This window comes from Equus asinus, chromosome X (genome assembly GCF_041296235.1).
Source record: "Equus asinus isolate D_3611 breed Donkey chromosome X, EquAss-T2T_v2, whole genome shotgun sequence".
In the NCBI taxonomy this organism is placed as follows: domain Eukaryota; kingdom Metazoa; phylum Chordata; class Mammalia; order Perissodactyla; family Equidae; genus Equus; species Equus asinus.
The window spans coordinates 39,336,700-39,357,443 of record NC_091820.1 but is presented as its reverse complement, the minus strand read 5'-3'; the positions used below and the strand labels follow the sequence as shown (position 1 = coordinate 39,357,443).

Genomic DNA, 20,744 nt, shown 5'->3' with positions numbered 1-20,744 from the left:
GCCATCTTCTCATCTGTCTCCCCCAGTAATGCTGTATAAAGCTGGAGATGACCCTTAAAAGGCTCCCATCACCCCCCAGTTACCAAATTCCTCAGATGAGGGCTCAGTCACTGGAAGAGCACGACAAGACCATTCTGTGTCTAGGATGCTCCAAGACTGAGGGTCCAACAAGTACATTTGTGGATAAGGGGCTCAGACCCCCACCCAGGGCCATCCAAGATATGGCGATATCTGGCCCTCTGAGAATCTGAAATGTCCCCTTTGTCAGTAACCAGCTGACACCCTCTGGGTGCATTCTGTGATTAACGAGCGCACATATTTGACGGGCCAGACAAGTCAGTTGTGTGTATGGCGGCTTGGAGCCCCTGAGGGCCAGAGGAGTCCTGACTGTGAATAGGAAGCTCAGATACCCTGAAGGGCAGAGACCTCTATTAGTCCTTGAGGATTCTTGAGGCTTCTGGTTCCTGCCAAGATGGCAAATAGCATAAGCCACTGATTCCCTTGCCTGAAAGTAGCCCCGGAGAAACTACGGAGGGAAACATGAGTTCCAGAAACTGCAGCACAGCTGTGAAGGCCTGTGGGGACATGGAAGTGTGTCTTTAACTGGCCTGTGTTTTGAGTGGTGGATGGCTGGAGGCAGCAAATACAGGACAGGTTAGAGATGTAGAGTCTGGCTCTTACCTCTCCCCCATGTTGACTTGGGAAGGTCCTTGTCTGCCCCCTCACTGCAGAAATCATCCAGATCACTGGTATAGGTGTCTGAGGAGGGGCTAGTATCAGGGAAGCAAGGACCATGCTGAGGGGAGGAAGTGAGCAGCCCGAGGCCATCACTCCACCTCTCCCCCTCCAGACACCAGGGCCGGTGGGGACACCTAGGGAGATGGCCTCTTCTTAGGGTTTAAATGTGGAAAGCCTACCAGAGGAATTGTCAGGTAGTGTGATAGCAGATGGGAGTGACAGGTCTGCTTTCGTGGTGCCTGGGACTGTCCACCCTCTGGCTCATCTCCCCACACATCCCTTTACCCCCTGAACTCCAGGCAATTGAGCAGAGTCAAGTCTGGCCTTCAGCCTCCCCTCAGTACATTTTACCAGCCACAACAGCTGCTGAATTCAGGGGAATATGAGCTCACCACCAAATAACTAGACACTGGGCCAGTATAACTACCTCCAGAGAAAAATAAACTGGATGTATTAGTTATCCACTGCTGTATAACCAATTACCACCCCTCGCCTCCCCCGACTTAGCAGCTTAGAACGCTAGATATTTACTGTCTCAGTTTCTGAAGGTCAGGAATCTGGGAGCAGCTTAGCCGGGTGGTTTTGACTCAGGGTCTCTTTTGAGGGTTCAGTCAAGCTGTCATCCAGGATTGCAGTTAGCTCAAGGCGTGACTCGACCGAAGGACCCACTTCCAACATGGCCGACTCACCGGGCTGCTGGCAGGAGGCTTCGGTTTCTCACCACCTGAGCCGCTCCATGGAGCTCCACACAACACATGGTCTCAGCGAGCGGGGAAGAGACCGTGACCAAGACAGAATCGAAGTGCCTACTATACTTAACTTCAGAAATGACATACCATCACTTCTGCTGTATTTTCTTGGACCAACTCTAGTACAACACGGGAGGGAACTACACAGAAGGTGGGGATCACTGGGGACTATATTGGAGGCTAGCTACCACACTGGGTGACATAATATGTGAAGCAGAAGTATTGGGATAGACAGATGAAGAATTTTAAATAAGTATAATAAATAAGAGAATATTAGAATAGAAAACAGAAACAAGAGATATAAAAAGGACCTAAAGAAAATATTAGATATGAATATGATAGGAGAAGAAAAGGAACAGAAAAATACTGTAAATGAACATGAAATGAGATGTCAGAAGTTTTAATATAGTTATTACAAAAATATTTAGAACACAGATCCTCACTGAATTTAAAAAAGGTCCAACAGTATGCACACACATACAAAGATTTAGAAATGTTGGAAGTGAAAGGATGGAGAAAAGATAGCAGACTAATGAAAGCCCAAAGAAAGTTGGGATACCCATTCTCATAGATAACAAAATAAAATTTAAGATCACAAAAGACAAAGGACATATTGACAAAGAAGATACGTCTGCCGTAAACACACACACTCCTAAGAAGCCCTGAACATTTTCAAGCTTGACATATGATTTTATATATATATATACATATATATAAAAAACATGTATGGCATATATAATATATGTATCTCCCTCACTTAGCAAATGGAGAAGCCTCCTGTTATGCTTACTCTTAGCAATTGCAAAAATAGACCTTGTTAGGGCACAAAGAAAGCCTCAGTGAATTCAAAAGTGTCAGTATTAAGCATGTTCTCTGACCATAATGCAATAAAATTAGCAATAATAAAAAGTTTTTTTAAAGCCCCGTTTTTGGAAAGTAATTACTAAATAACCCTTGGGTGAAAGAAAAAATCGTAAAGGAACTTTAGCAATATTTAGAACTAAATATTAAGAACACTATGTGCAAAATTTTGGGGACCCAGCAAAATTAGTCAATAGAAGAAAATGTATAGCTTTACATTTATCAGGAAAGAAGAAAGATTGAAAAATAAATGATCGGCATTCAACTCAAGAACTTGGGAAAAAAGAGAAACAAACCCATGACTCCGTGAGTCACAGGAAATAATGTAAGGAAGGAAATGACTGCAATAGAGAATTTAAAAAGTAATGATAAAGAATAACAAAATAAAAAGCTGGTTCTTTGCAAATATTAATGATAGGCCTCTGCCAAGACTGCTTTAAAAGAATGCAAAATACACAACAAAAAGAGGGAAAATTACAGACACAAAAAGAGGCTAAATATTGTAAGCTAATACATTTGAAAACCTAGACGAAAGGCCTAAGTTTCTGGAAAAATTAAAGTGTGCTCAAATATCAAGTTTTAAGAAAAACTGAAGTGATAGTCAAAGACACTCCATCTCATTGTAACAAAACCTTCAGGCCCAGACCCAAATGGTTTTGCAGATATAGTTATATCAAACTTTCAAGGAACTGTTAATTCCCAAATATACAAATTGTCCCAGAAAATAGGAAAAGAGCAAATGCTGCCCATCTCATTTTTTGAGGCTAGTATACTCTTGATTCTAAAACCAGATGAGAAAGATACAAGACAATAAAATTATAGACCCATTTCACTTAATATAAATGCTGAAATTCTAATAAAATATTAGCTACCTGAATTCAACAGTGTATTTTTTTAAAATCACAAGTAAGATTTATCCCAGGAATGCAAGCATGATCCAAATTCGAAAATGAATGAGTGACCACATTAATAAAGTAAAGGGGGAAATCATGATAATCTCAAAGCAGAAAAAAAATATAAAGTTCAGTACCTGTTTATGATATTTTAAAAAAAGAACTCCTAGCAAACAAAGTAAGAGTAGAAGAGAACTTCCTTAACTTGATAAAGGTTTTGTGCCAAAACTTACAGCAAAAATGCCTAATAGAGAAATTTTAAATGCATTTTCCTTTTAAGCTTAGGAACAAGGCAAGGATGTTCGCTCTCAATACTACTAGTTAGTATACAACTGCTATTGCTGTAAGGAAAGAAAAAGAAATGAGGTATCAGTTTTGGAAGGAATTGATAAAGCCCATTTGCAAATGATAAGACTGACTACCTGAAAGAACCAACAGAATGATCAGAAAAGCTGTTAGGACTAGTAAGGGAGTTCAGCAAGGTTTCCAGATCAACCTATAAAAATCAAAAGCATTTCTCTATAGCAGCAATAACCAACAAGAAAATAAAGTATCTTGGAAAGAATTTAATCAATACAAAAGACCTCTGTTAGAAAAAAAATTTAATAACAAATAGATCAGCTGAATAGAGGAGAGACATTTCCTGCTCTTTGCTGGGAAGATCGGGTTAAAACAATAAACAGTTATTATCTCACACAGTTTCAGAGGGTCAGAATACCAGGAGTGGCTTAGCTGGGTGGTTCTGGCTTAGGGTCTGCCATGAAGTTGCAGTCAGGATGCGGATGGTCTGCAGTTATTTGAAGGCTTGACTCCACTTTCAAGAAGGCCTACTCACATAGCTGTTGGCAGGAGGCCTCAGGTCCTCCATAGGGCTGCTCATGACATACCAGCTACCAAACCACAGAAAGAGCAATCTAGGGGCTGGCCCTGTGGCCGAGTGGTTAAGTTCATGCATTCTGCTTCAGTGGCCCAGGGTTTCACCGGTTCGGATCCTGGGCACAGACATGGCACAGCTCATCAGGCCGTGCTGAGGCAGTGTCCCACATGCCACAAACTAGAAGGACCCACAACTAAAATATACAACATGTACTGGGGATATTTGGGGAGAAACAGCAATTAAAAAAAAAAGATTGGCAATAGTTGTTAGCTCAGGTGCCAATCTTTAAAAAAAAAAGAAAGAAAGAGCAATCTGTGTGAGAGAGAGTGGGAAGCCAAAGTGCCTTTTATGACCTAGTCTTGGAAGTGACATGCTCATTCTGTGCACTACAAGTGAGTCAATAAGTCCAGCCTACACGTGAGAGCAAGGGAATTAGGCTCCAACTCTTGAAGCCAGCAGTATCAAGGAGTTTCAGACATATCTTAAAACCTCCACAGGTAATGTTATTAAAATGTTATTTCTCCCCAAATCTGTTAATTCAATGCTATTTCTCCCCAAATCTATTAATTCAATGCAACCCCAGCAAAACTTCCATTACTGTTTCTAGAATTGCAATAAACTTACATTATGATTTGGAATAATGAAGGACTAGGGACAGCTAAGGTAACTTTCAAGGGGCTGGCCCCGTGGTGGAGTGGTTAAGTTTACACACTCTGCTTTGGTGGCCCAGGGTTTTGCCAGTTCAAATCCTGGGTATGGACATGGCTCTGCTCATCAGGCCACTCTGAGGCGGTGTCCCACATGCCACAACTAGAAGGACCCACAACTAAAAAATACACAACTATGTACCGGGGGACTTTGGGGAGAAAAAGGAAAAAATAAAATCTTTAAAAAAATAACCTTCAAAAAGAAGTTATGACGGGAACTTGCCCCACTAGATATTAAGACATACTAAAGGCGTTAGTAATTAAAGAAAAAAAAAACTGATATTGGCCTAAGTAGACCAAGGGAACAGAAAAAAGGGCTCAGAGACACAGCCGTGTCTCTATGGAACTTATTGTATGATATAAGTGGTACCACATACACAAAAGGGTGAGACAGACTGTTTAGCAGTTGGTGATGGGACATCTGGCTCATGATATGGAGAAAAATAAAACCAGATCCCTACCTCACACCACATACAAGGATGGACTCTAGATGGATTAAAAACCTAAATGTGAGAGCAAAACTATAAAGTTAATAGAAGAAAATATAGAACATCTTTGTGACCTGGGGGAAGAGAGGGATTTCTTTAAAAGCACAGATCATAAGGAGGAAAAATTGATAACATGGAAATTTTTTTTAAAGATTTTATTTTTCCTTTTTCTCCCCAAAGCTGCCAGGTACATAGCTGTATATTTTTAGTTGTGGGTCCTTTCAGCTATGGCATGCAGGACGCCTCCATAGTTTCGCCCCACGAACGGCGCCATGTCCTCGCCCAGGATCCGAGCGAGCAAAACCCTGGGCGGTGGGAGCCAAGCGCAGGAACTCAACCCCTTGGCCCTGCCCGGCCCTGATAATATGGAAATTAAGGATCTTTATTCAATTAGGATACTACTTACAGTTAATTACACAAATGTCAGAGTGGGAGAGGCTATCTGCAATTTCCAACACCCAAGGGATTTGTAATTACACTATGTGAGGGACCCCTGAAAATCAACAAGAAGAGGAATATGGGAATTTGTCCAATAGAATATGAATATGAACAAGCAACTTACATGAGAAAACCCAAAATCAAACAAGCACATGAAGAGTACCCAAAATTATCATTAATCATTTAAAATACAAATTGAAAAACTAATGAAATACGACGACTACTGTTAGACTGGAAAATTTTTGAAAGTTGGATAATGCTAAATCTTGCAGAGACGGGAATGTGGGTATCTTCATACATTGCTCCACCCATTCCAGACAACAATCTGGCACTGCTTACAGAAATTAAGTGCGTACATCCCCTATGACCCAGCAATTCTTCTCTAAGTATACATCCTAGAGGATTTTCACACCGTCCCATAAGGGAGCGTTTACAAGGCATTACTTATTGAAAATAATATAGGTGTTGGAGGCAACCCAAGTGTCCTTGTTGGGAGTGCCTAGGGGTAAGATGATGCAGTGTATGCACACACTGGAGTTTACGGCAACCATCAGAAGCAACAGACAGATTAGATGTGCCCATAACAACACAGATGGGTCTGAAAAACAATGCTAGATAAAAAAAAAAGTAAAAAACCGAATGACACCACCATTTACTTTAAAAGCATAGACGAAAATGCAGATTTTATATGAAATCACGCAAAAAGATCACATTAAACCAAATAAAATGGTTAACCATGGGAGAAAAAGAATGATAGCTAAGTGCAGGAATAAAAAAGAATAAATAAAATGAGGGGCTTTGCATGGAACAGCAATGACAATATGTCATGAACTGTGAAATATGATCAGAGCTCAGACTCTTTGAGAGGCAAACAAGTACCTCTCTTTTGCATGAGGGCTCAGATTCCACGAGGGCTACCTAAGGCCAGTATGTATGTGGACAGTATGAAATCTATTCACGTCCATCCTGGGCATAGGAGGTCTGCATATGGCAAAAGCCAGACAAGTCCATTTTGTGGATGGTAGCATACTGTACTCCAAAAGTTAACAAATTTGGTCTGTGTCGGGGAGGGGGGGCTGACCGTTAGAAGGCTAAACAAGTCCTTTCTACGGATAAGAAATTTAGAGTCTCTGAGGGCAAACTAACCCATTCTTCCTTGATGGGGAGCTTAGAAATGAAAAGTCTGTCAAATTCATTCGCTGTAAAAGTAGCTCAGACACTCTGAAGGCTGGAGAAAACCAAATTGTACAGTGGGTTCAGACACTTCTTGATTTGGATAAGTCCATCGTGTGTTGAAAACTCTTTCTGTGGATCCAGAGCTAAGCAACACTGAGTGACAGCAAAACTTGTTCTGTGGATTGGGATTTACTCCCTCTGAAGATCGGAGCATCCTGTTTTGTAAAAGACACCTCAGGCAGTCTAGTGGCGGGGAAATCAAAAGACTGGCTTCAGGAGGCTGTCAGATAAGGATGAGAGAGGAAGTCAGAAATGAGAAGTAGTGACACCAGGGAAAAGGGTCCATTACTAGATATTGGGTAGAGAAGAAAAGGCAGGGGTCAGGATCAGATACTAAGAAAACGTAGGGTCTGATGTTAAAGACTGTGAAGGGTGACGACATCAAGGACAGAGGGGGATCAAACATGAGGTTAGAGGACTAGAAGAGGAGGAGGTTATTAGAGGACTGTAATTATATCGTCCGGGACCTAAAACAAGATAACTGAGATGGCGAGGAAGATCTCAGAACCAATGGGAGAAATGATGTTAAGAACCGTGAGGGTGATGTCAGAGACAGAAAGAAGTGAGAGCCAAAAGGGTTGCGCGGAAGGGATGAAGACGGCTGGGACCGTGGAGGGGTGATGACGTCACGGTGCACCAATCGCACGAAACGCGCCTCCATTCCCGGAAGCCTACCGAGCGCTTCGCTCCCTTCGCTTTGCTGTCCTTTCCTCCCACCCCGCCCCTCGCTGGCCCCAGCCAATGAGCGCGCACGCCCCCGCGCGCTGGGGAACGTCCTGTGACGTGTCCGCTACGTGCGCTTTATCAAGCGTCTTCCCGCGCGGCAACCTCCCCAGTCTGTCTGCTCCTCGGTGGCGGCTGCTGTCTTGGTCTCTTACGCCTTAAAGCCCAGGTAAGCAGAGGCTTGCTTGCGGCGCGGCCGCTGCTCGCCTCACTGATGTGTGCTGCGCCGGCCGAGAGCGGGGTGCGCGAGGGGGGAGAGTAGCGGCTTCTGACACGTAGGCTTGGGCTTCTCCGGGGCGGGCGGGTGTCGTGCTAGGAGGTGACACTTTGCTTTGGGGGGCAGCCTGGCGCGCTGTATCCGAGAGCAAGGGATGCCAGGAGCGGCTGGCGGCGTGGGTGGCAGCGGTGACCACGCGACGGCCAACACCTGCGGGCCCCGCTTTTGCCCACGTGACCGCCGCCATCTTGTTCTGCGGGCGCAGGAGGAACGCAAGGGTGTTCCGGGCCTGCGCGGCGGCACAAAATGACGGGCGTGGCGGCAGGGGATGTTGTGTGCATGCGCGAAGGCGGCCCCCAAATGGCTGCCAGTCTGAGCCGGCCCCCAGCATTCCCGCCTTTTCGACCTGCCTTCTCGGGCTGTCCTTAGTTACCCCGTATTTTGTTTCTCGGGGCTATTTTCTGTTCTCTCCATTCTTTTTCACTTCTCCAATCCCTGTCTCCTTCCTCCCGCCTCCACTGTGGCCCCCGCCCTTCTCCGTGCTCTCACCCCAGCATTCGAATTCACTGCCATGTCCTCTGAAGAGGGGAAGCTCTTCGTGGGAGGGCTCAACTTCAACACCGATGAGCAGGCTCTGGAAGACCACTTCAGCAGCTTCGGGCCTATTTCTGAGGGTGAGAAGTGGGCCAGACCCGTGGTTGGGGGGTGGTGAGAGGAAGTCTGGGACCCTTGCATCTCAAGAAACATGGAGAGAAAAGATCAGGACCCCAGGCCTTCACATACTTAATTCGTTTTTTGGTTCTAGGCTTAAAATGTAGTCTGGGGCTCAGGAGAAACCCGATAACTTGGAGTTGAGGCTTGGTGGAAGGGGCCCATTCCCCCTATCTGACATCTCTTGCTACTTTTCCTCTTAGCCATCTCTCTTCTTTCCCCAGTGGTCGTTGTCAAGGACCGGGAGACTCAGCGATCCCGGGGTTTTGGCTTCATTACCTTCACCAATCCAGAGCACGCCTCAGATGCCATGAGAGCCATGAATGGAGAGGTGAGGCCTCCTACCTGCATAGGGGCCCTGCCCCGATCTGTCGCTTCGACCATTCTTTCTGTTTTTCCCTCTGTGTCTGCTAGGGGCAGCGCGGCCACCAAGCCCCGCAGTGCCCACTCACAGGAGCGTGACTGCCTTCTGTTCTAGGGGGTGGAGGGCAGCGGCAGACAGAGCCGGGCTGCCTGGGAGGCGACGACTGGTCCTGCATGAGGCCGAGAAGCCACCTGTGGATGGTTGACCTGCCCTGGGCTTAGGTAGTAGAGTCTGCAGACCTGCGGGCCTGGCCCGGAGAGGACCTCGTGAGTCTTCTGGGATGGACTCGGAAGCCTCAAACCAAGAGAGGTGTCTATCTAGCCCTAATAGTCGGGCAGCTTAGAGGAGTGGGGAGGAGAACTCAGCCTGAGTTCAGTCAAGATGTAAGTAGTAGCAGGGGGAACACGGTGGATTCAGGTCGTTTTGTGGGATTCTCTAGCTCCCAATAAAGCCATTCTGGTCAAAGGAGCTTGTTCTGGAACGCGGCACCCAGAACCTGGTGCCCAGCAGGAGTTTCTGGGCTGTTTTGCCCACCTGCCCTGCCCACTCTCCCCTCACTACTGCCCTGTCTGACCGCCAACCCATCCTCCTTGTGTCTCCCTACACCTAGTCTCTGGATGGTCGCCAGATCCGTGTGGACCACGCAGGCAAGTCGGCCCGGGGAACCAGAGGGGGTGCCTTTGGGGCCCATGGGCGTGGTCGCGGCTACTCCAGAGGTAAGTGCAGTGGTAAGTTTGATCATGGGGTATGGGGAGAGCCACCTGTTAGTGGTCTGTGTCTGGACAACAGCCATTTAAATCTTTCTTATCTGCTGCAGGTGGTGGGGACCAGGGCTATGGGAGTGGCAGGTATGACAGTCGACCTGGAGGATATGGATATGGATATGGAAGGTCCAGAGACTATGGTGGCAGGTGGGTAGCCAAGAGGTTGAGGTACTTTGGTGGTGCTACTTCCCTCTCCCTAAAAGCTTGGGCGCCTGAGTGCTTGTACATGTCTTACCTTGGTGTTACTAGCGTTTGCTTTTACAAACTGTGATGAAACTGTAAAAACAAGTTATGTATAGTGCATTAATAAATTGTGAGGGTATGATTGCACTATATGGTAGATCTGTTTTTTGCATCGTGTTGGTTAATTGTGAGTCTACATTGCATTTAATGTTTAATATGACTTAATGTTATGTGTAAGTTATATATCACATAGTTATGTGATTTGTATACCACGTTCATGTGCTTGATATATTTCATGTGTTAAAGTTTATATTATAGTGCATATAAAATATGACAGGATATGTAAACGTATATGGTTTTTCATATTTTCAGGGAGTGTGTGATACATTCCTGTAACACTAGCGTGTATGTTTTTTCCCAGAAACCAGGGTGGTTATGACCGCTACTCAGGAGGAAATTACAGAGACAATTACGACAACTGAGATGAGGCATGCACACCTAATTGTAGGTGAGACTTGTATGGGACAGCTGATCAGACCTTTGTCCACCAGCCCTGTCATGTTCCTCTCGTTTCCTCTTGCCTGCACACACTTCACCTGGCCCACCTGACATCATTCCTAGGCCTCCCTTACTCTCAAGTGCCTGTCAGGACTAGTATGTTGGCAGGTTTGGGGGCGGGGATCTGAAAACCTGTCTCCCCTGTAATCTTTTTCTCCTGCTAGGCATGGAGGAGATGAAGGGGTATTCCTGTTGTCCAGCCCTCAGTATCTTTATCAGCCCTGGGAGGTGAACATGTTAGCCTATTCCTTCCCAATATCACAAGTCTCCCCCTTCTTACTGTTCTCAGATACACAAGGAATAAAACTTCTTCTGATCCAGGATCATCCCTCCAAATGGCTGTATTTATAAAGATTTTTGGAGCTGCACTGAAACAGCTGTTTTAGTATGTCAACTTCTGTTTTTGAATTGAGCTCCCAAGGTAGCTTGTTAAAGACCTTTTAGAAAGCTCCATGTGTTTTTTACAGTTTTTCTCCCATTTAAAAACAAATTCTGGAACGTTTGTAGAGTGTGGGTATTTTTCCTTTTACCAGTTTTTTAGTTTGGGCTCTCAGGATTGTTGGTCTGACAAAAAATGTTTGGCCAGACTTATGTTTTAAAAAATCATGTGCGTCTAGGAACATTGTAAAAACGTGTGCACAATGTTTATCATGGTTTGGAAGCAATTTCTGAATGTAACTATAAGAATCAAGAACATGATTACTTGGAGATGTTTTTTACTCAAGATCACTGCCCTGGTTATATAGAAGTTTCTTAAAAATATTTGTGAATGTCATTTTTTTTTTCTAATACTGGAAGAAAAAAAATATTCTGTTGTGTCTCATGTAGTGTTTAGGATGTCCTTCACGGAGATGATTAAAAAGTTGAAACCTGAAAACAAGTTGACGTCGATAGTGCTTTTTCCTTACTCGACCCAGTTTACAAATTAAAAATACAGGGAGATGAGGCGGAGGGAGGCGTTGAGGGGGGTGGACAGGAATTGCCAAAAGGGTAGAGGCCTTGAATTCACAGTTCGGTTGAGTTTGGGATTGGTTTGGGTATAGGTGACATCCCCTTATGGCTGGAATTGGGTTTCCTGAGATGGTCTTCTGATCCCATTGTCCTGATCAGTGTCAGCTTGGGAATCAGACTGCTTGGGTTTGACTCTTCCCTAGCTTCTCTGAGCATCAGGTGGATACCCTTCTCACAGGATTGTTTATCTGGCAGGAGCTAAACCCTACGTTAAACAGTTGTTCCAGTTCCTTCCCCTGAAATCATGGTGGAGGAGGTCCGTCACCTTGGTGTGAGGGACATGAGAGAATCCTGGTTAGAAAACAGTTCTGAGGGCTCAGACTCTATTCAGATTCCAGGATTCAAATCCAAGCTGTGTTGCTTCCCAGCTGTTTGACCTTGGGTGAGTCTAACGTCTGTGCCTCCGCTTCATGGGCATTTTATTTTACATTTTCTCTTGAGGGTTAGTGCATTTAACAGGCATATACAGCCATTGAGAAAGTTGGCAAAGCCCTCAGTCACCGGGATTCTGTCTTCAGTGGGAAAGTGAGGGAGCCTTCGCAGGTGGTGTGGGGTGGCGGTGGCCCAGTCTGGTTTGGAACCTCCCGCTGGTCTTAGTTCACTCAGTTCTTTTCCCTCTAGTTGTGGTTCTGATGGCTATATTGGAGGCCCATGGGCTTTTATTCTTCCACTTGGAGTTTCTGATCACTTATGTCCCTGGCTTCACCTGGCTGATGTCGACCAAGTACCACCAGATTGCAAGTTCTAGGACTTCCTCAACTGTCTTATTCCTGTCATTCATGGGCATGTGTCAGTGGGCTGAATGTGTCCCCTCAATTCATATATTGAAACCCTCCCCGCCCCAATATGATGGTATTAGGAAGTGAGACCTTTGGGGAGCGATTAGGATTAGATGAGGTCATGAGGGTGCGGCCCTCATGATGTGCTTAATGTTCTTATAAGAGTCATGAGGAGACTTCCCTCCTCTTCTGCACTCCACCGTGTGAGGATACAATGAGAAGTTGGCGGTGTGCAACCTGAAAGAGGCCCCCACGGAACCTCAACTGTGCTGGCAGCCTGATTGCAGACTTCCAGCCTCCAAAACTGAGCGTTTTCTATTTCTAAGGCACCCGGTCTACAGTACTGTTCCAGCAACCCGAACTGACAGACTGCATGGGTCCTTGTATTGTGAGAGTCCCAGTTTTGGCAGCCTGCCTCCTGGGTCTCCTAGTTAGTTGGGACAGGTCCCAAGCATCCTTCCTCCCACGCAAACAGTCAGGAATTTGCTTTGGCAGGTGGATGGAGACTCGGACTTCTTAGACCTGCCTGGCCCACTGAGCCAGGCGCAGGCAAAGGGGTATTGTGGCTACTCCCACCAGTGAAGGACTTGGTCTAGGGAGGCGTTGTGTGCTGGGCCTTGAGGGAGCTAAGATAGTGGGGGCCGGCAGGAACACCATTACTGCTTTGTAGGTGGGTAAAGGGGGGGGCATCTCTATTCCTTGCCCCTCTGGAAGTAAAGTGTCCCTTTCACCAGTAGTGTGGCAGGAGACAGGATCCCATAATCCAACACAGAGTTCCTGCAACAAAATGTTACCCTAAGTGATGTCAATGAAGACCATAAATAGTCTCCTAGACTGAATAAACTTGATCAACCTGCTCTGCCTTCAATTTCCAAAGGTGCGTTATAATCCAGCCCAGGGAGGCCCAGTCTCTTGCTGTTTATTTGCTCTAAGGAAAGGGGCCCAGAGGATTCAGTGTTGGTGTTTCTCTTGCGCTACAATGGTTGAGTGAGAAAATTTCCAGACACGAGATTCGCTTTGACCTGAATCTCACCAATGTGCATTTCCCAGGAACCCACTGAGACCAGACACTCCTCGATGTTCAAAGGTGCCTTCAGAGCCTATAAAGACCGGCCAGGGGGCCTACAAATACTTGTGATATCTCCATACCCCATCCATTTCAAGGTCCAGAAGAAATCCCAAGCCCCGCCCCTCCTACGCCCAGTGGGCCAGAATCACTGTTTTCAGACCCTGCTTCCTACCTTAATTCTGCCTCAGGTTCAACATGTGTAAAATGGGAGTAATAGTGCCCACTTCGTGGGGGGGTTAAGGATATTAAATGTGATGTGTTTTGAATAAGGTAGGTCTGCAATACTACCCCCACACCCTTGTCCTACATTCTGGATTTGGGGGTGCAGAAAACTTTGAAGAAGCTTTTAAAGGGGCCAGCCCTGTGGCCGAGTGGTTAAGTTCGTGTGCTCCACTTTGGAGGCCTGGGGCTCACAGGTTTGGATCCAGGTGCTGACCTACGCACTGCTCAAGCCATGCTGTGGCAGTGTCCCACATAAATAGAGGAAGGTTGGCACAGATGTTAGGTAAGGAACAATCCTCACCAAAAGAAAGTTGCTGTGAATATTTTAGATATGCAAAAAAGCGTGTTGGACAATGATCAGTAGCCAGTATTTCTTACCACTCCTCTGCTTATCAAGATAAAAGATGCCGCAGTCCCTGCCCAACTGTGTTCTGTTTCCAGCCCCCAAGCTTCCCTGGGCTAACAAGGGCCACGATCCTTTATCATTCAGAGTGCACAAAGATCTGAAAACCACAAGTGATTTTTCCAAAGTTTGTGACAAGATCTGACCTGAAGCCTTTCATGATCTTTATTTTTCCCACTTAGCGTGAATATGTCTGCAGTATATTAGAGGAAGTCTAGTGTTTGGTTATGGAGAGCTGCCCTAGATCCTATGGGGTTTGGGGTTTACAGTGGCAGCGGATGCACAAAGAAAGTTAAGGGTTCTAAATTGTTAAAAAACAATCCGTGGCATTGTTCTACATAAATATTTCTAATATGCTGTCAAGTCAAACTTCAATTTTAAGCTTTAAGTAAAACTAAGCTCTGGAAGTTTCCTCTTCTAGTTCTTAATAGTTGTCTGAGCACAGAATTTGCAGTCCCTATTTTAAACTTTATTGCTACAATCCGTAGTAAGACGTACACTTTTCTTTGGGGTCCAGTCCATTATTTGTCTATGTAAGTGAAAGAAAGGTTTAATGAATGAAATGTGCAAAAGTCGTTTATTTGAACAAGACAGCTGGCCGTAAACCACTCAGATGCTCATGGAGCCTGCAGTTTGAAAAATGCTGTGTGTTTAATAAGTTAAAAAGGAAACTGTTAGGGGTGTGGGTGGTTGGATCCCCACGTTGCTGTGGGAGGTGGGCAGTGTCAGCTGGCTTTTGCTGGCCTTCCCTGTGCCCAGAGCCCTCCATAGTCGCAGGCATTTCTACTCCAGGGGCTTCAAGAAACCCTGTTCTGTAAGTGCCAGCTTCTATTTCTTGACATCTGACATTCCTTAACTAAGCTGGTACTTTGCAGATACTGGCCCTGGAACCCTGTCTTGTTTCCCCTCCCCAGTCACAGCCCTCAGGACCCCTCTGACTTCAGGCAGAAGGACCATCCCTTTTCCCAGCACCAGAGGTCCTGCCTTCCCTCCTCCATACGCAGAACCTCTAAAAACCCATCTCCTCATCTGTAAAATGGACAGAGGTAGCCCATTCACTGAGTTGAGACATGGGAAACACCTAGAACAGTGTCTGGTAGTTCGACGTGGTCAGTAACGTAGCATTTGTTATGTGTGCCATAGGGACATAGCGATGGATATGCTGCTTTCCCTCAGGAATCATACTGGTGGGCTCTGCGGACGATGAAGGAAGAAGCTGGTGTATGTACCGTGTAGCGTTAGGGAGTGGCAAGCATTAAGAGAAACAAAGAGGGATGGCATGTGCTGTTGTACACAGGATGATCAAGGAAGGTGACTCAGGAGGTGACCTTCCAACAGACTGGAAGATAGAGGGAGAGTTGCAACGTGTAGGGGAGTGGTTCCGTCGTGGTGCTCTGGCTGCTCTGCCCGTCTCCACGTAGGCCAGCTGATCTCAGTGACTGGCAGAACACCCTGTGACCCTCAGAACACAGCTCGACAGGCCGCTTCTTTCTCACCTCCATGTTGACCAAGAAGGCCGTCATGAGACGGTTCCTCATCACCCGAGGTTCTGGTGAGGTATGAGGCTTCCTGTCCCTCGCCACCCAGACTCAGCTGTAGAACTGCTTAGCATGGAATTAGCTCCTCTGTAACAGGGTGTCCCACTTTTCCTGCTGCTGTCATTTGGCCCCTTTTGTTTCGGTGTTACCCAGCATGAGGGACATGAGGTGGCATGTGTGGTTAGTCTTGCTTTTGCTCTCTCTGTTAAAGTAGCAAACATCTGAATCGAATGAGGGCTCATTTCTCTACCAGCCAAATCTGTCAGCTTTGCCTTGCCTTGCCATCTGGGAGAGGAGAATTAAGAGCAAAAGGAAAAGCAAGTGCAAAGGCCCTGAGGTGGGAGCTTGCTTGGGGTGTGTGAGGAACGGCAAGGAGGTCAATGTGGCAGGAGCAGAGTGAGCAAGGGGGCCAGTGGCAGGAGGTGAGGTCGGAGAGGCAACAGGGGCCTGGTCCTTTAGGGCCTCGCTGGCCACAGGGAGGACTTTGGCTTTTTGTCTGAGAGAGATAGAGCCATGACAGGGGTCGGAGCAGAGGAGGGCCGTGGGCTGACTTGGATTGTAACAGGACTCTGGCTGCTGTGAGGACAGATGGCGAGGGGCGAGGGCAGAAGCAGTGAGGAGGCTGCTGCAGTGGTCCAGGCCTGGGATGGCAGTGGTGGCGGTGGACGCGGACAGGAGAAGTCAGATTCCAGATAAGTTCTGAAGGTGGAACTGACAGGATTCGCTGACAGATCATGTGAGGGGAGTGGGATGAGAGGAAGCGCTTGTTAGGAATCTGTACTGGGCTTGCTCACACAGAGGCATGTGGCGGTTGGTGTTAAATGGCATAGTGGTTAAGAGCACGGACTCCGGAGCCAGGCGGCCTGGGTGTAAACCCAACTCCCATCGCTGACTGACTGTGACCTTGGGCTGGTCACTTCATTTGTTGCCTCCATTTCCCATCGGTGACAGGGGACAATAACAGTACCGACTTCGTCGGGTTGTGAGGATTGAAGAAAGTTCCCTACGTCTGTCGAGGCCTCAGAACAGTGCCCACCTCGAGGCGCTCATTCTTAGTAATAGTACTGTGGGGTGAGTAGCAGTGTTCGCCGAGTGAGTGCACAGGAGAGCGCTCCAGATCCCAGGAACAGTTGGTGTAGCTTTCAAAGGACATGCAGGAAAGCCAGATGGCTGCAACATAATGTGGAGGAGTAGGTGCAATGAGGGACGGAGTCGGAGAGGAGGCCTGAGAGAGCAGCTTCTCGCAGCCGCCGGGAGCCACCATGGACTGCGGGGTGGATCTACCAGTGCAGGAGGTGGGGGGAGAGAGGAGTGGAAATGCATTTGGGACTCGACGTGGGGGACGGACAGAGAGAGGAGAGAGAGATGAGGCACTACTGTCAACACTAATGGCCCATTACTAGGGGTTGGTGGCTTCTGGTGTCCAGGGTAAGAAACTGAGTCCAGTTCTACATCCTGCCTGGGTCCAAATGCTAGTTCTAATCTTCCCCATATCTGTGGCCGTGGGCAGTAAGGCCTTCCAGGGTTCGCTTTCCTCACCTTCACAGTGGAGCTAAATGCAGCACCTACCTCATTAGAGGAGTTGTGACAGTTACATAAGATGGATGTAGTGTAAGAGCTGGGTAAATGCAGGCTGTCACCAAAACCAGGCGGGGACTGTGCCAGGAAAGCAAGGGTGGCGTGACGTTTGAAAAGCAATGAGATGTAGTTCAGTGTCTTAGCAGAACAAATGGAAGAATCAAGGGCTGTGCCCATTTAGCTGTGGCCGGGGACTGAGGTACCAAACCCGGGTCCAGTCCTTCTCAGGCCCGCAGTCTGACCTTGAATCCCTCACTGGGTAAGTAGACTTGAGATCTTAAGAGCAGAGCGACCCCAGTCCCAGCCTTGGGAAGTGACTGCCCCCCTCTGAGTTGGTCACTAACCGGCCTCACTGGCCTTAGCCGCACATTCAGAGTCCAGAGCTTTGTGTATCTGGCTCCTTTTCATTCAGGTTCCAGCTTAAATTTATTTCTCATCCCTCCCCTCTTCCCCCACTGCTCAGCAACACTAACCAAATTACTATTTTAATGAGAGTAAGTACCAGTTTCTTCAATGATCTTCTTTATCATTTGTCTTTCCGGCTGGAATGGCAGCTCCGTGAGAGCAGGGACCATTTGTCTGAGTTTCTGCTGTTTCCCCAGCGCCTGACCTGGTCGGGGCTTGATGAAGATGTGTTGGAAGGCCGGCTTGCTATTTCAGCGTGCCAGGGCTGCTCCAGTGGTCTGAGGCTGTTCCTGGCTGCGGGAATCTTGTTTCTGACTCAAGTCCTAGAGAGATCACCATTAAGACTTTGGAGAATGTGAGAATTTCGGCCTCAGAGGCAAATGTTTTCCCATCAAGAAATGGTAAAATTTAAGTCATGACTTACTGTCCAATCCCCACTTGTCCCATTTAGGAAGAAGCTTCAGGGATGAGATAAGGGCATAAGGACTCAGTGTCTACACTCCAGTGACACCTGAGCTCCGTGTCTCCTCCCATTCTGGTCTCTAGCCTTGATTCTCAGCATACCTTTGTCACCCGTGCCACCCAGGCTTTCCCTCAAATCATACTCCTTTTTGTTCCCGAGGGTGGGGCCCAACTTCAGGTTTCCTTTTAGCCTATGTTAGTTATAAAAAGCAAGCACAGCCAGTGTGGGCCAGTGCTCATCTTTGCGTTTCTCAACTTGGGGGGCCAAATCGGCAGGAGGTGCATGAAGGAAGGAGGAGTCTGGAAAAGACATGGCCTCTGCCTGTTTCTGCCACCACTTGAGTCACTATAGTGATGTGGCGTTATCTTCAAACAGCTCTGGCTTTTCTGTCCAAATCTGCTTTTGTCTGTTCATTTGGGTAGGATCCTCAACCGTCCCTTGGACAATAAAACAGCCCCGGATCCTGGTAGAGTGAATGGGACTTGTGGTCCCCCATGGGCTTGAGCTTCCTTTCTAGATGACACGATTGTAACAAAGGTCACTTGCAACCTCCAGGAACTACTGATGACTTGATACCCCCAGGCCCGAGACCCTCCTTTCCCCACCCACTGATCTGCTATTTGTGCAGATAAACTCTGCCCCTTTCTCTCCAAGCTTCCAACAAAGTCAAAGCGCCTTCTGACATCAGCTTGTTCAAAACCCATTTTAATCCAATGAGAGTGTGTAAATATTTAAAACAAAAACTGAAAAAATGCAAAGCACATAAATGCAAGAGGCAGCTGTGGTCATTCTAGATCATCATTTCCGCACCAGATCTACATCTGGCAGGTGGATCTGTTATTGGGAAAAGGTTTTTAAACAGCTAACAGTAGTCAACATATAGTGGGTATTTTCTCTGTTCGAGATGCTAGTCTAAGCTTTAAAAGTATTAACTCATTTAGTATTCACAATAACTATGAGGCAGTTTTTCTCAGATGAGGAGACAGAGTCACAAAGGGGTTAAGTGACTTAGCCAAGGCCACCTAGCTCCTAGTTGGCAGAGCCTGTGGCTAAGTTACACTGCCTTCTGCAAAGTACTGTACTGCCTCTCGGAATAATAGCAAAGGTCACACAACAGATGTTGTTATGGACACTTTCTATGTGTTAATAACAAATTCATACTTAAAATAACCCTGTCAATTAAGTTGTTTTATCTAGTATCTTAGAGTCTTATAGGAATGAAGTTTTAAAAATAATTTTTGAAATTTTAACATATGAATATTGTGAAAACAACAACAAAAGAATCAATTCCGGCAGTGAGACAGTACATCTTCCTGGCACCCCTGACCGTCCTGTGGTTTCTTCCCACCGTGTTTCTTTGGAAGCTGAGTGGTGTGGTGAAGGGGTGGGCTCTGTCCAAGAAGGGGTGGGCTCTGTCCAAGAATGGGAAAGGCATTGATTATAGCATCCTTTATGGTAGAAAAAGAACTTGGAAATAAACCCAATGCTGGTCACAAATAGGGGACCAGTTCAATAAAATGTCACCCTGGAACACTCTGGGCTTCAAATTTCCTCATCTGTAAAATCGGGATAGTAATGGGACCCACGACATTCAGTTATTAGGATTAAATGGATCAATACATCTAAATCTCCTTGAACAGTGCCCAACACATTGTCCAATAAATATTAGTGGTTACACATTTGTGCAGTGAAAATAGTTTATTCTTTATCAATCATGAAATAGAAGGATATTTAATATCCTGAAAAGACACCAATAGCTTAGTTACATGGACAAGGAAGATGCTAAGTCAATACAGTACAATGTAGTCTGGTTTTGTTGGAACACAAAAAAAGGGCAATACATTTTTGGATGTGTCTCCTTGTTTCAGGTAGCTCTAAAACATTCAAATTACTGTATTTGTTATAAAAACTGTGAAAAATAACAGTTTTAATAGTTGTGTCAGTTGATGTTAAAAAATCCAATAGCGGGGGCATGGCCAAGTGGTTAAGTTCGTGGGCTCTGCTTCAGCGGCCCAGGGTTTCGCCCAGTCGGATCCTGGGCGTGGACATGGCACCGGTCGTCAGGCCACGTTGAGGTGGCGTCCCGCATGCCACAACTAGAAGGACCCACAACTAAAAATACACAGCTATGTACTGGGGGGCTTTGGGGAGAAAAAGGAAAAATAAAATCTTTAAAAAAAAGATCCAATAGGAAGCTACTAAACCCTGCATTTCAACTTTGTAAATTGTGTATCCTGATCACAGTAAGATGGATAGTTAGAGATGCAGCTTCCTGTTGGAACTGAAATAAGGATGATTCGGATAGCCTCCTAGGATCCAAACCCCAAAGCTTGTTGTGCCTAATTATGTCTGCCTTTAGAGACTCACGCCCAGACCAGGCTTCTCCACCCCTCGCCTCAGAATGGACTCTTCTCATCCCAGGAGCGTCCAGAGGCCGATCAGTCACTCTAAGAACTGGAAAACTTTCTAGCGGCCTCTGCATGTGTAACTTTAATTTTTTCTTCTGTGCTTCAAATCTTGCTTGGCCAAGATTGTGCTGCTAAAAAGCAGCTTATACCACTCTTTCAAAAGAAAGTCGTGTTTCTTTTTTTTTTTGAAAGTCGTATTTTTTATTTCTAGTGAGTGATTCACATACTCGTCCCTGTCCCTGTGGCTCTTGGACATTCTTGCGTATACAAAAAGTGCCATTAGGGACTGAGGTGGGTAGAACTTCAAGGGCGGGGCCTCCATCCCTGTGCGAGAAGCTACTGTCCCTTAGTGCGCCTGCGT

At 46.3% G+C, this 20,744-nt stretch overlaps 1 protein-coding gene across 1 annotated transcript; it reads left to right on the top strand.

Annotated features, from left to right (window-relative positions):
• The first annotated feature begins 7,606 nt into the window (after nucleotides 1-7,606).
• Nucleotides 7,607-11,387, top strand: RBM3 (RNA binding motif protein 3). Its single transcript, XM_014835277.3, has 7 exons — nucleotides 7,607-7,879; nucleotides 8,482-8,601; nucleotides 8,863-8,969; nucleotides 9,613-9,718; nucleotides 9,820-9,913; nucleotides 10,371-10,457; nucleotides 10,797-11,387. The coding sequence occupies exons 2-6, from the start codon at nucleotides 8,499-8,501 to the stop codon at nucleotides 10,429-10,431; spliced, it is 471 nt and encodes a 156-aa protein (XP_014690763.1). The 5' UTR covers nucleotides 7,607-7,879; nucleotides 8,482-8,498; the 3' UTR covers nucleotides 10,432-10,457; nucleotides 10,797-11,387.
• The last annotated feature ends 9,357 nt before the right edge of the window (nucleotides 11,388-20,744 follow it).

Bases quoted from the DNA above. Each gene is read 5' to 3' on its own strand.
- RBM3 (XM_014835277.3), top strand. From the start codon at position 8,499: ATGTCCTCTGAAGAGGGGAAGCTCTTCGTGGGAGGGCTCAACTTCAAC. The intron at 8,602-8,862 runs GTGAGAAGTGGG...TTCTTTCCCCAG, and splicing joins CTTCGGGCCTATTTCTGAGG to TGGTCGTTGTCAAGGACCGG. The intron at 9,914-10,370 runs GTGGGTAGCCAA...GTTTTTTCCCAG, and splicing joins TCCAGAGACTATGGTGGCAG to AAACCAGGGTGGTTATGACC.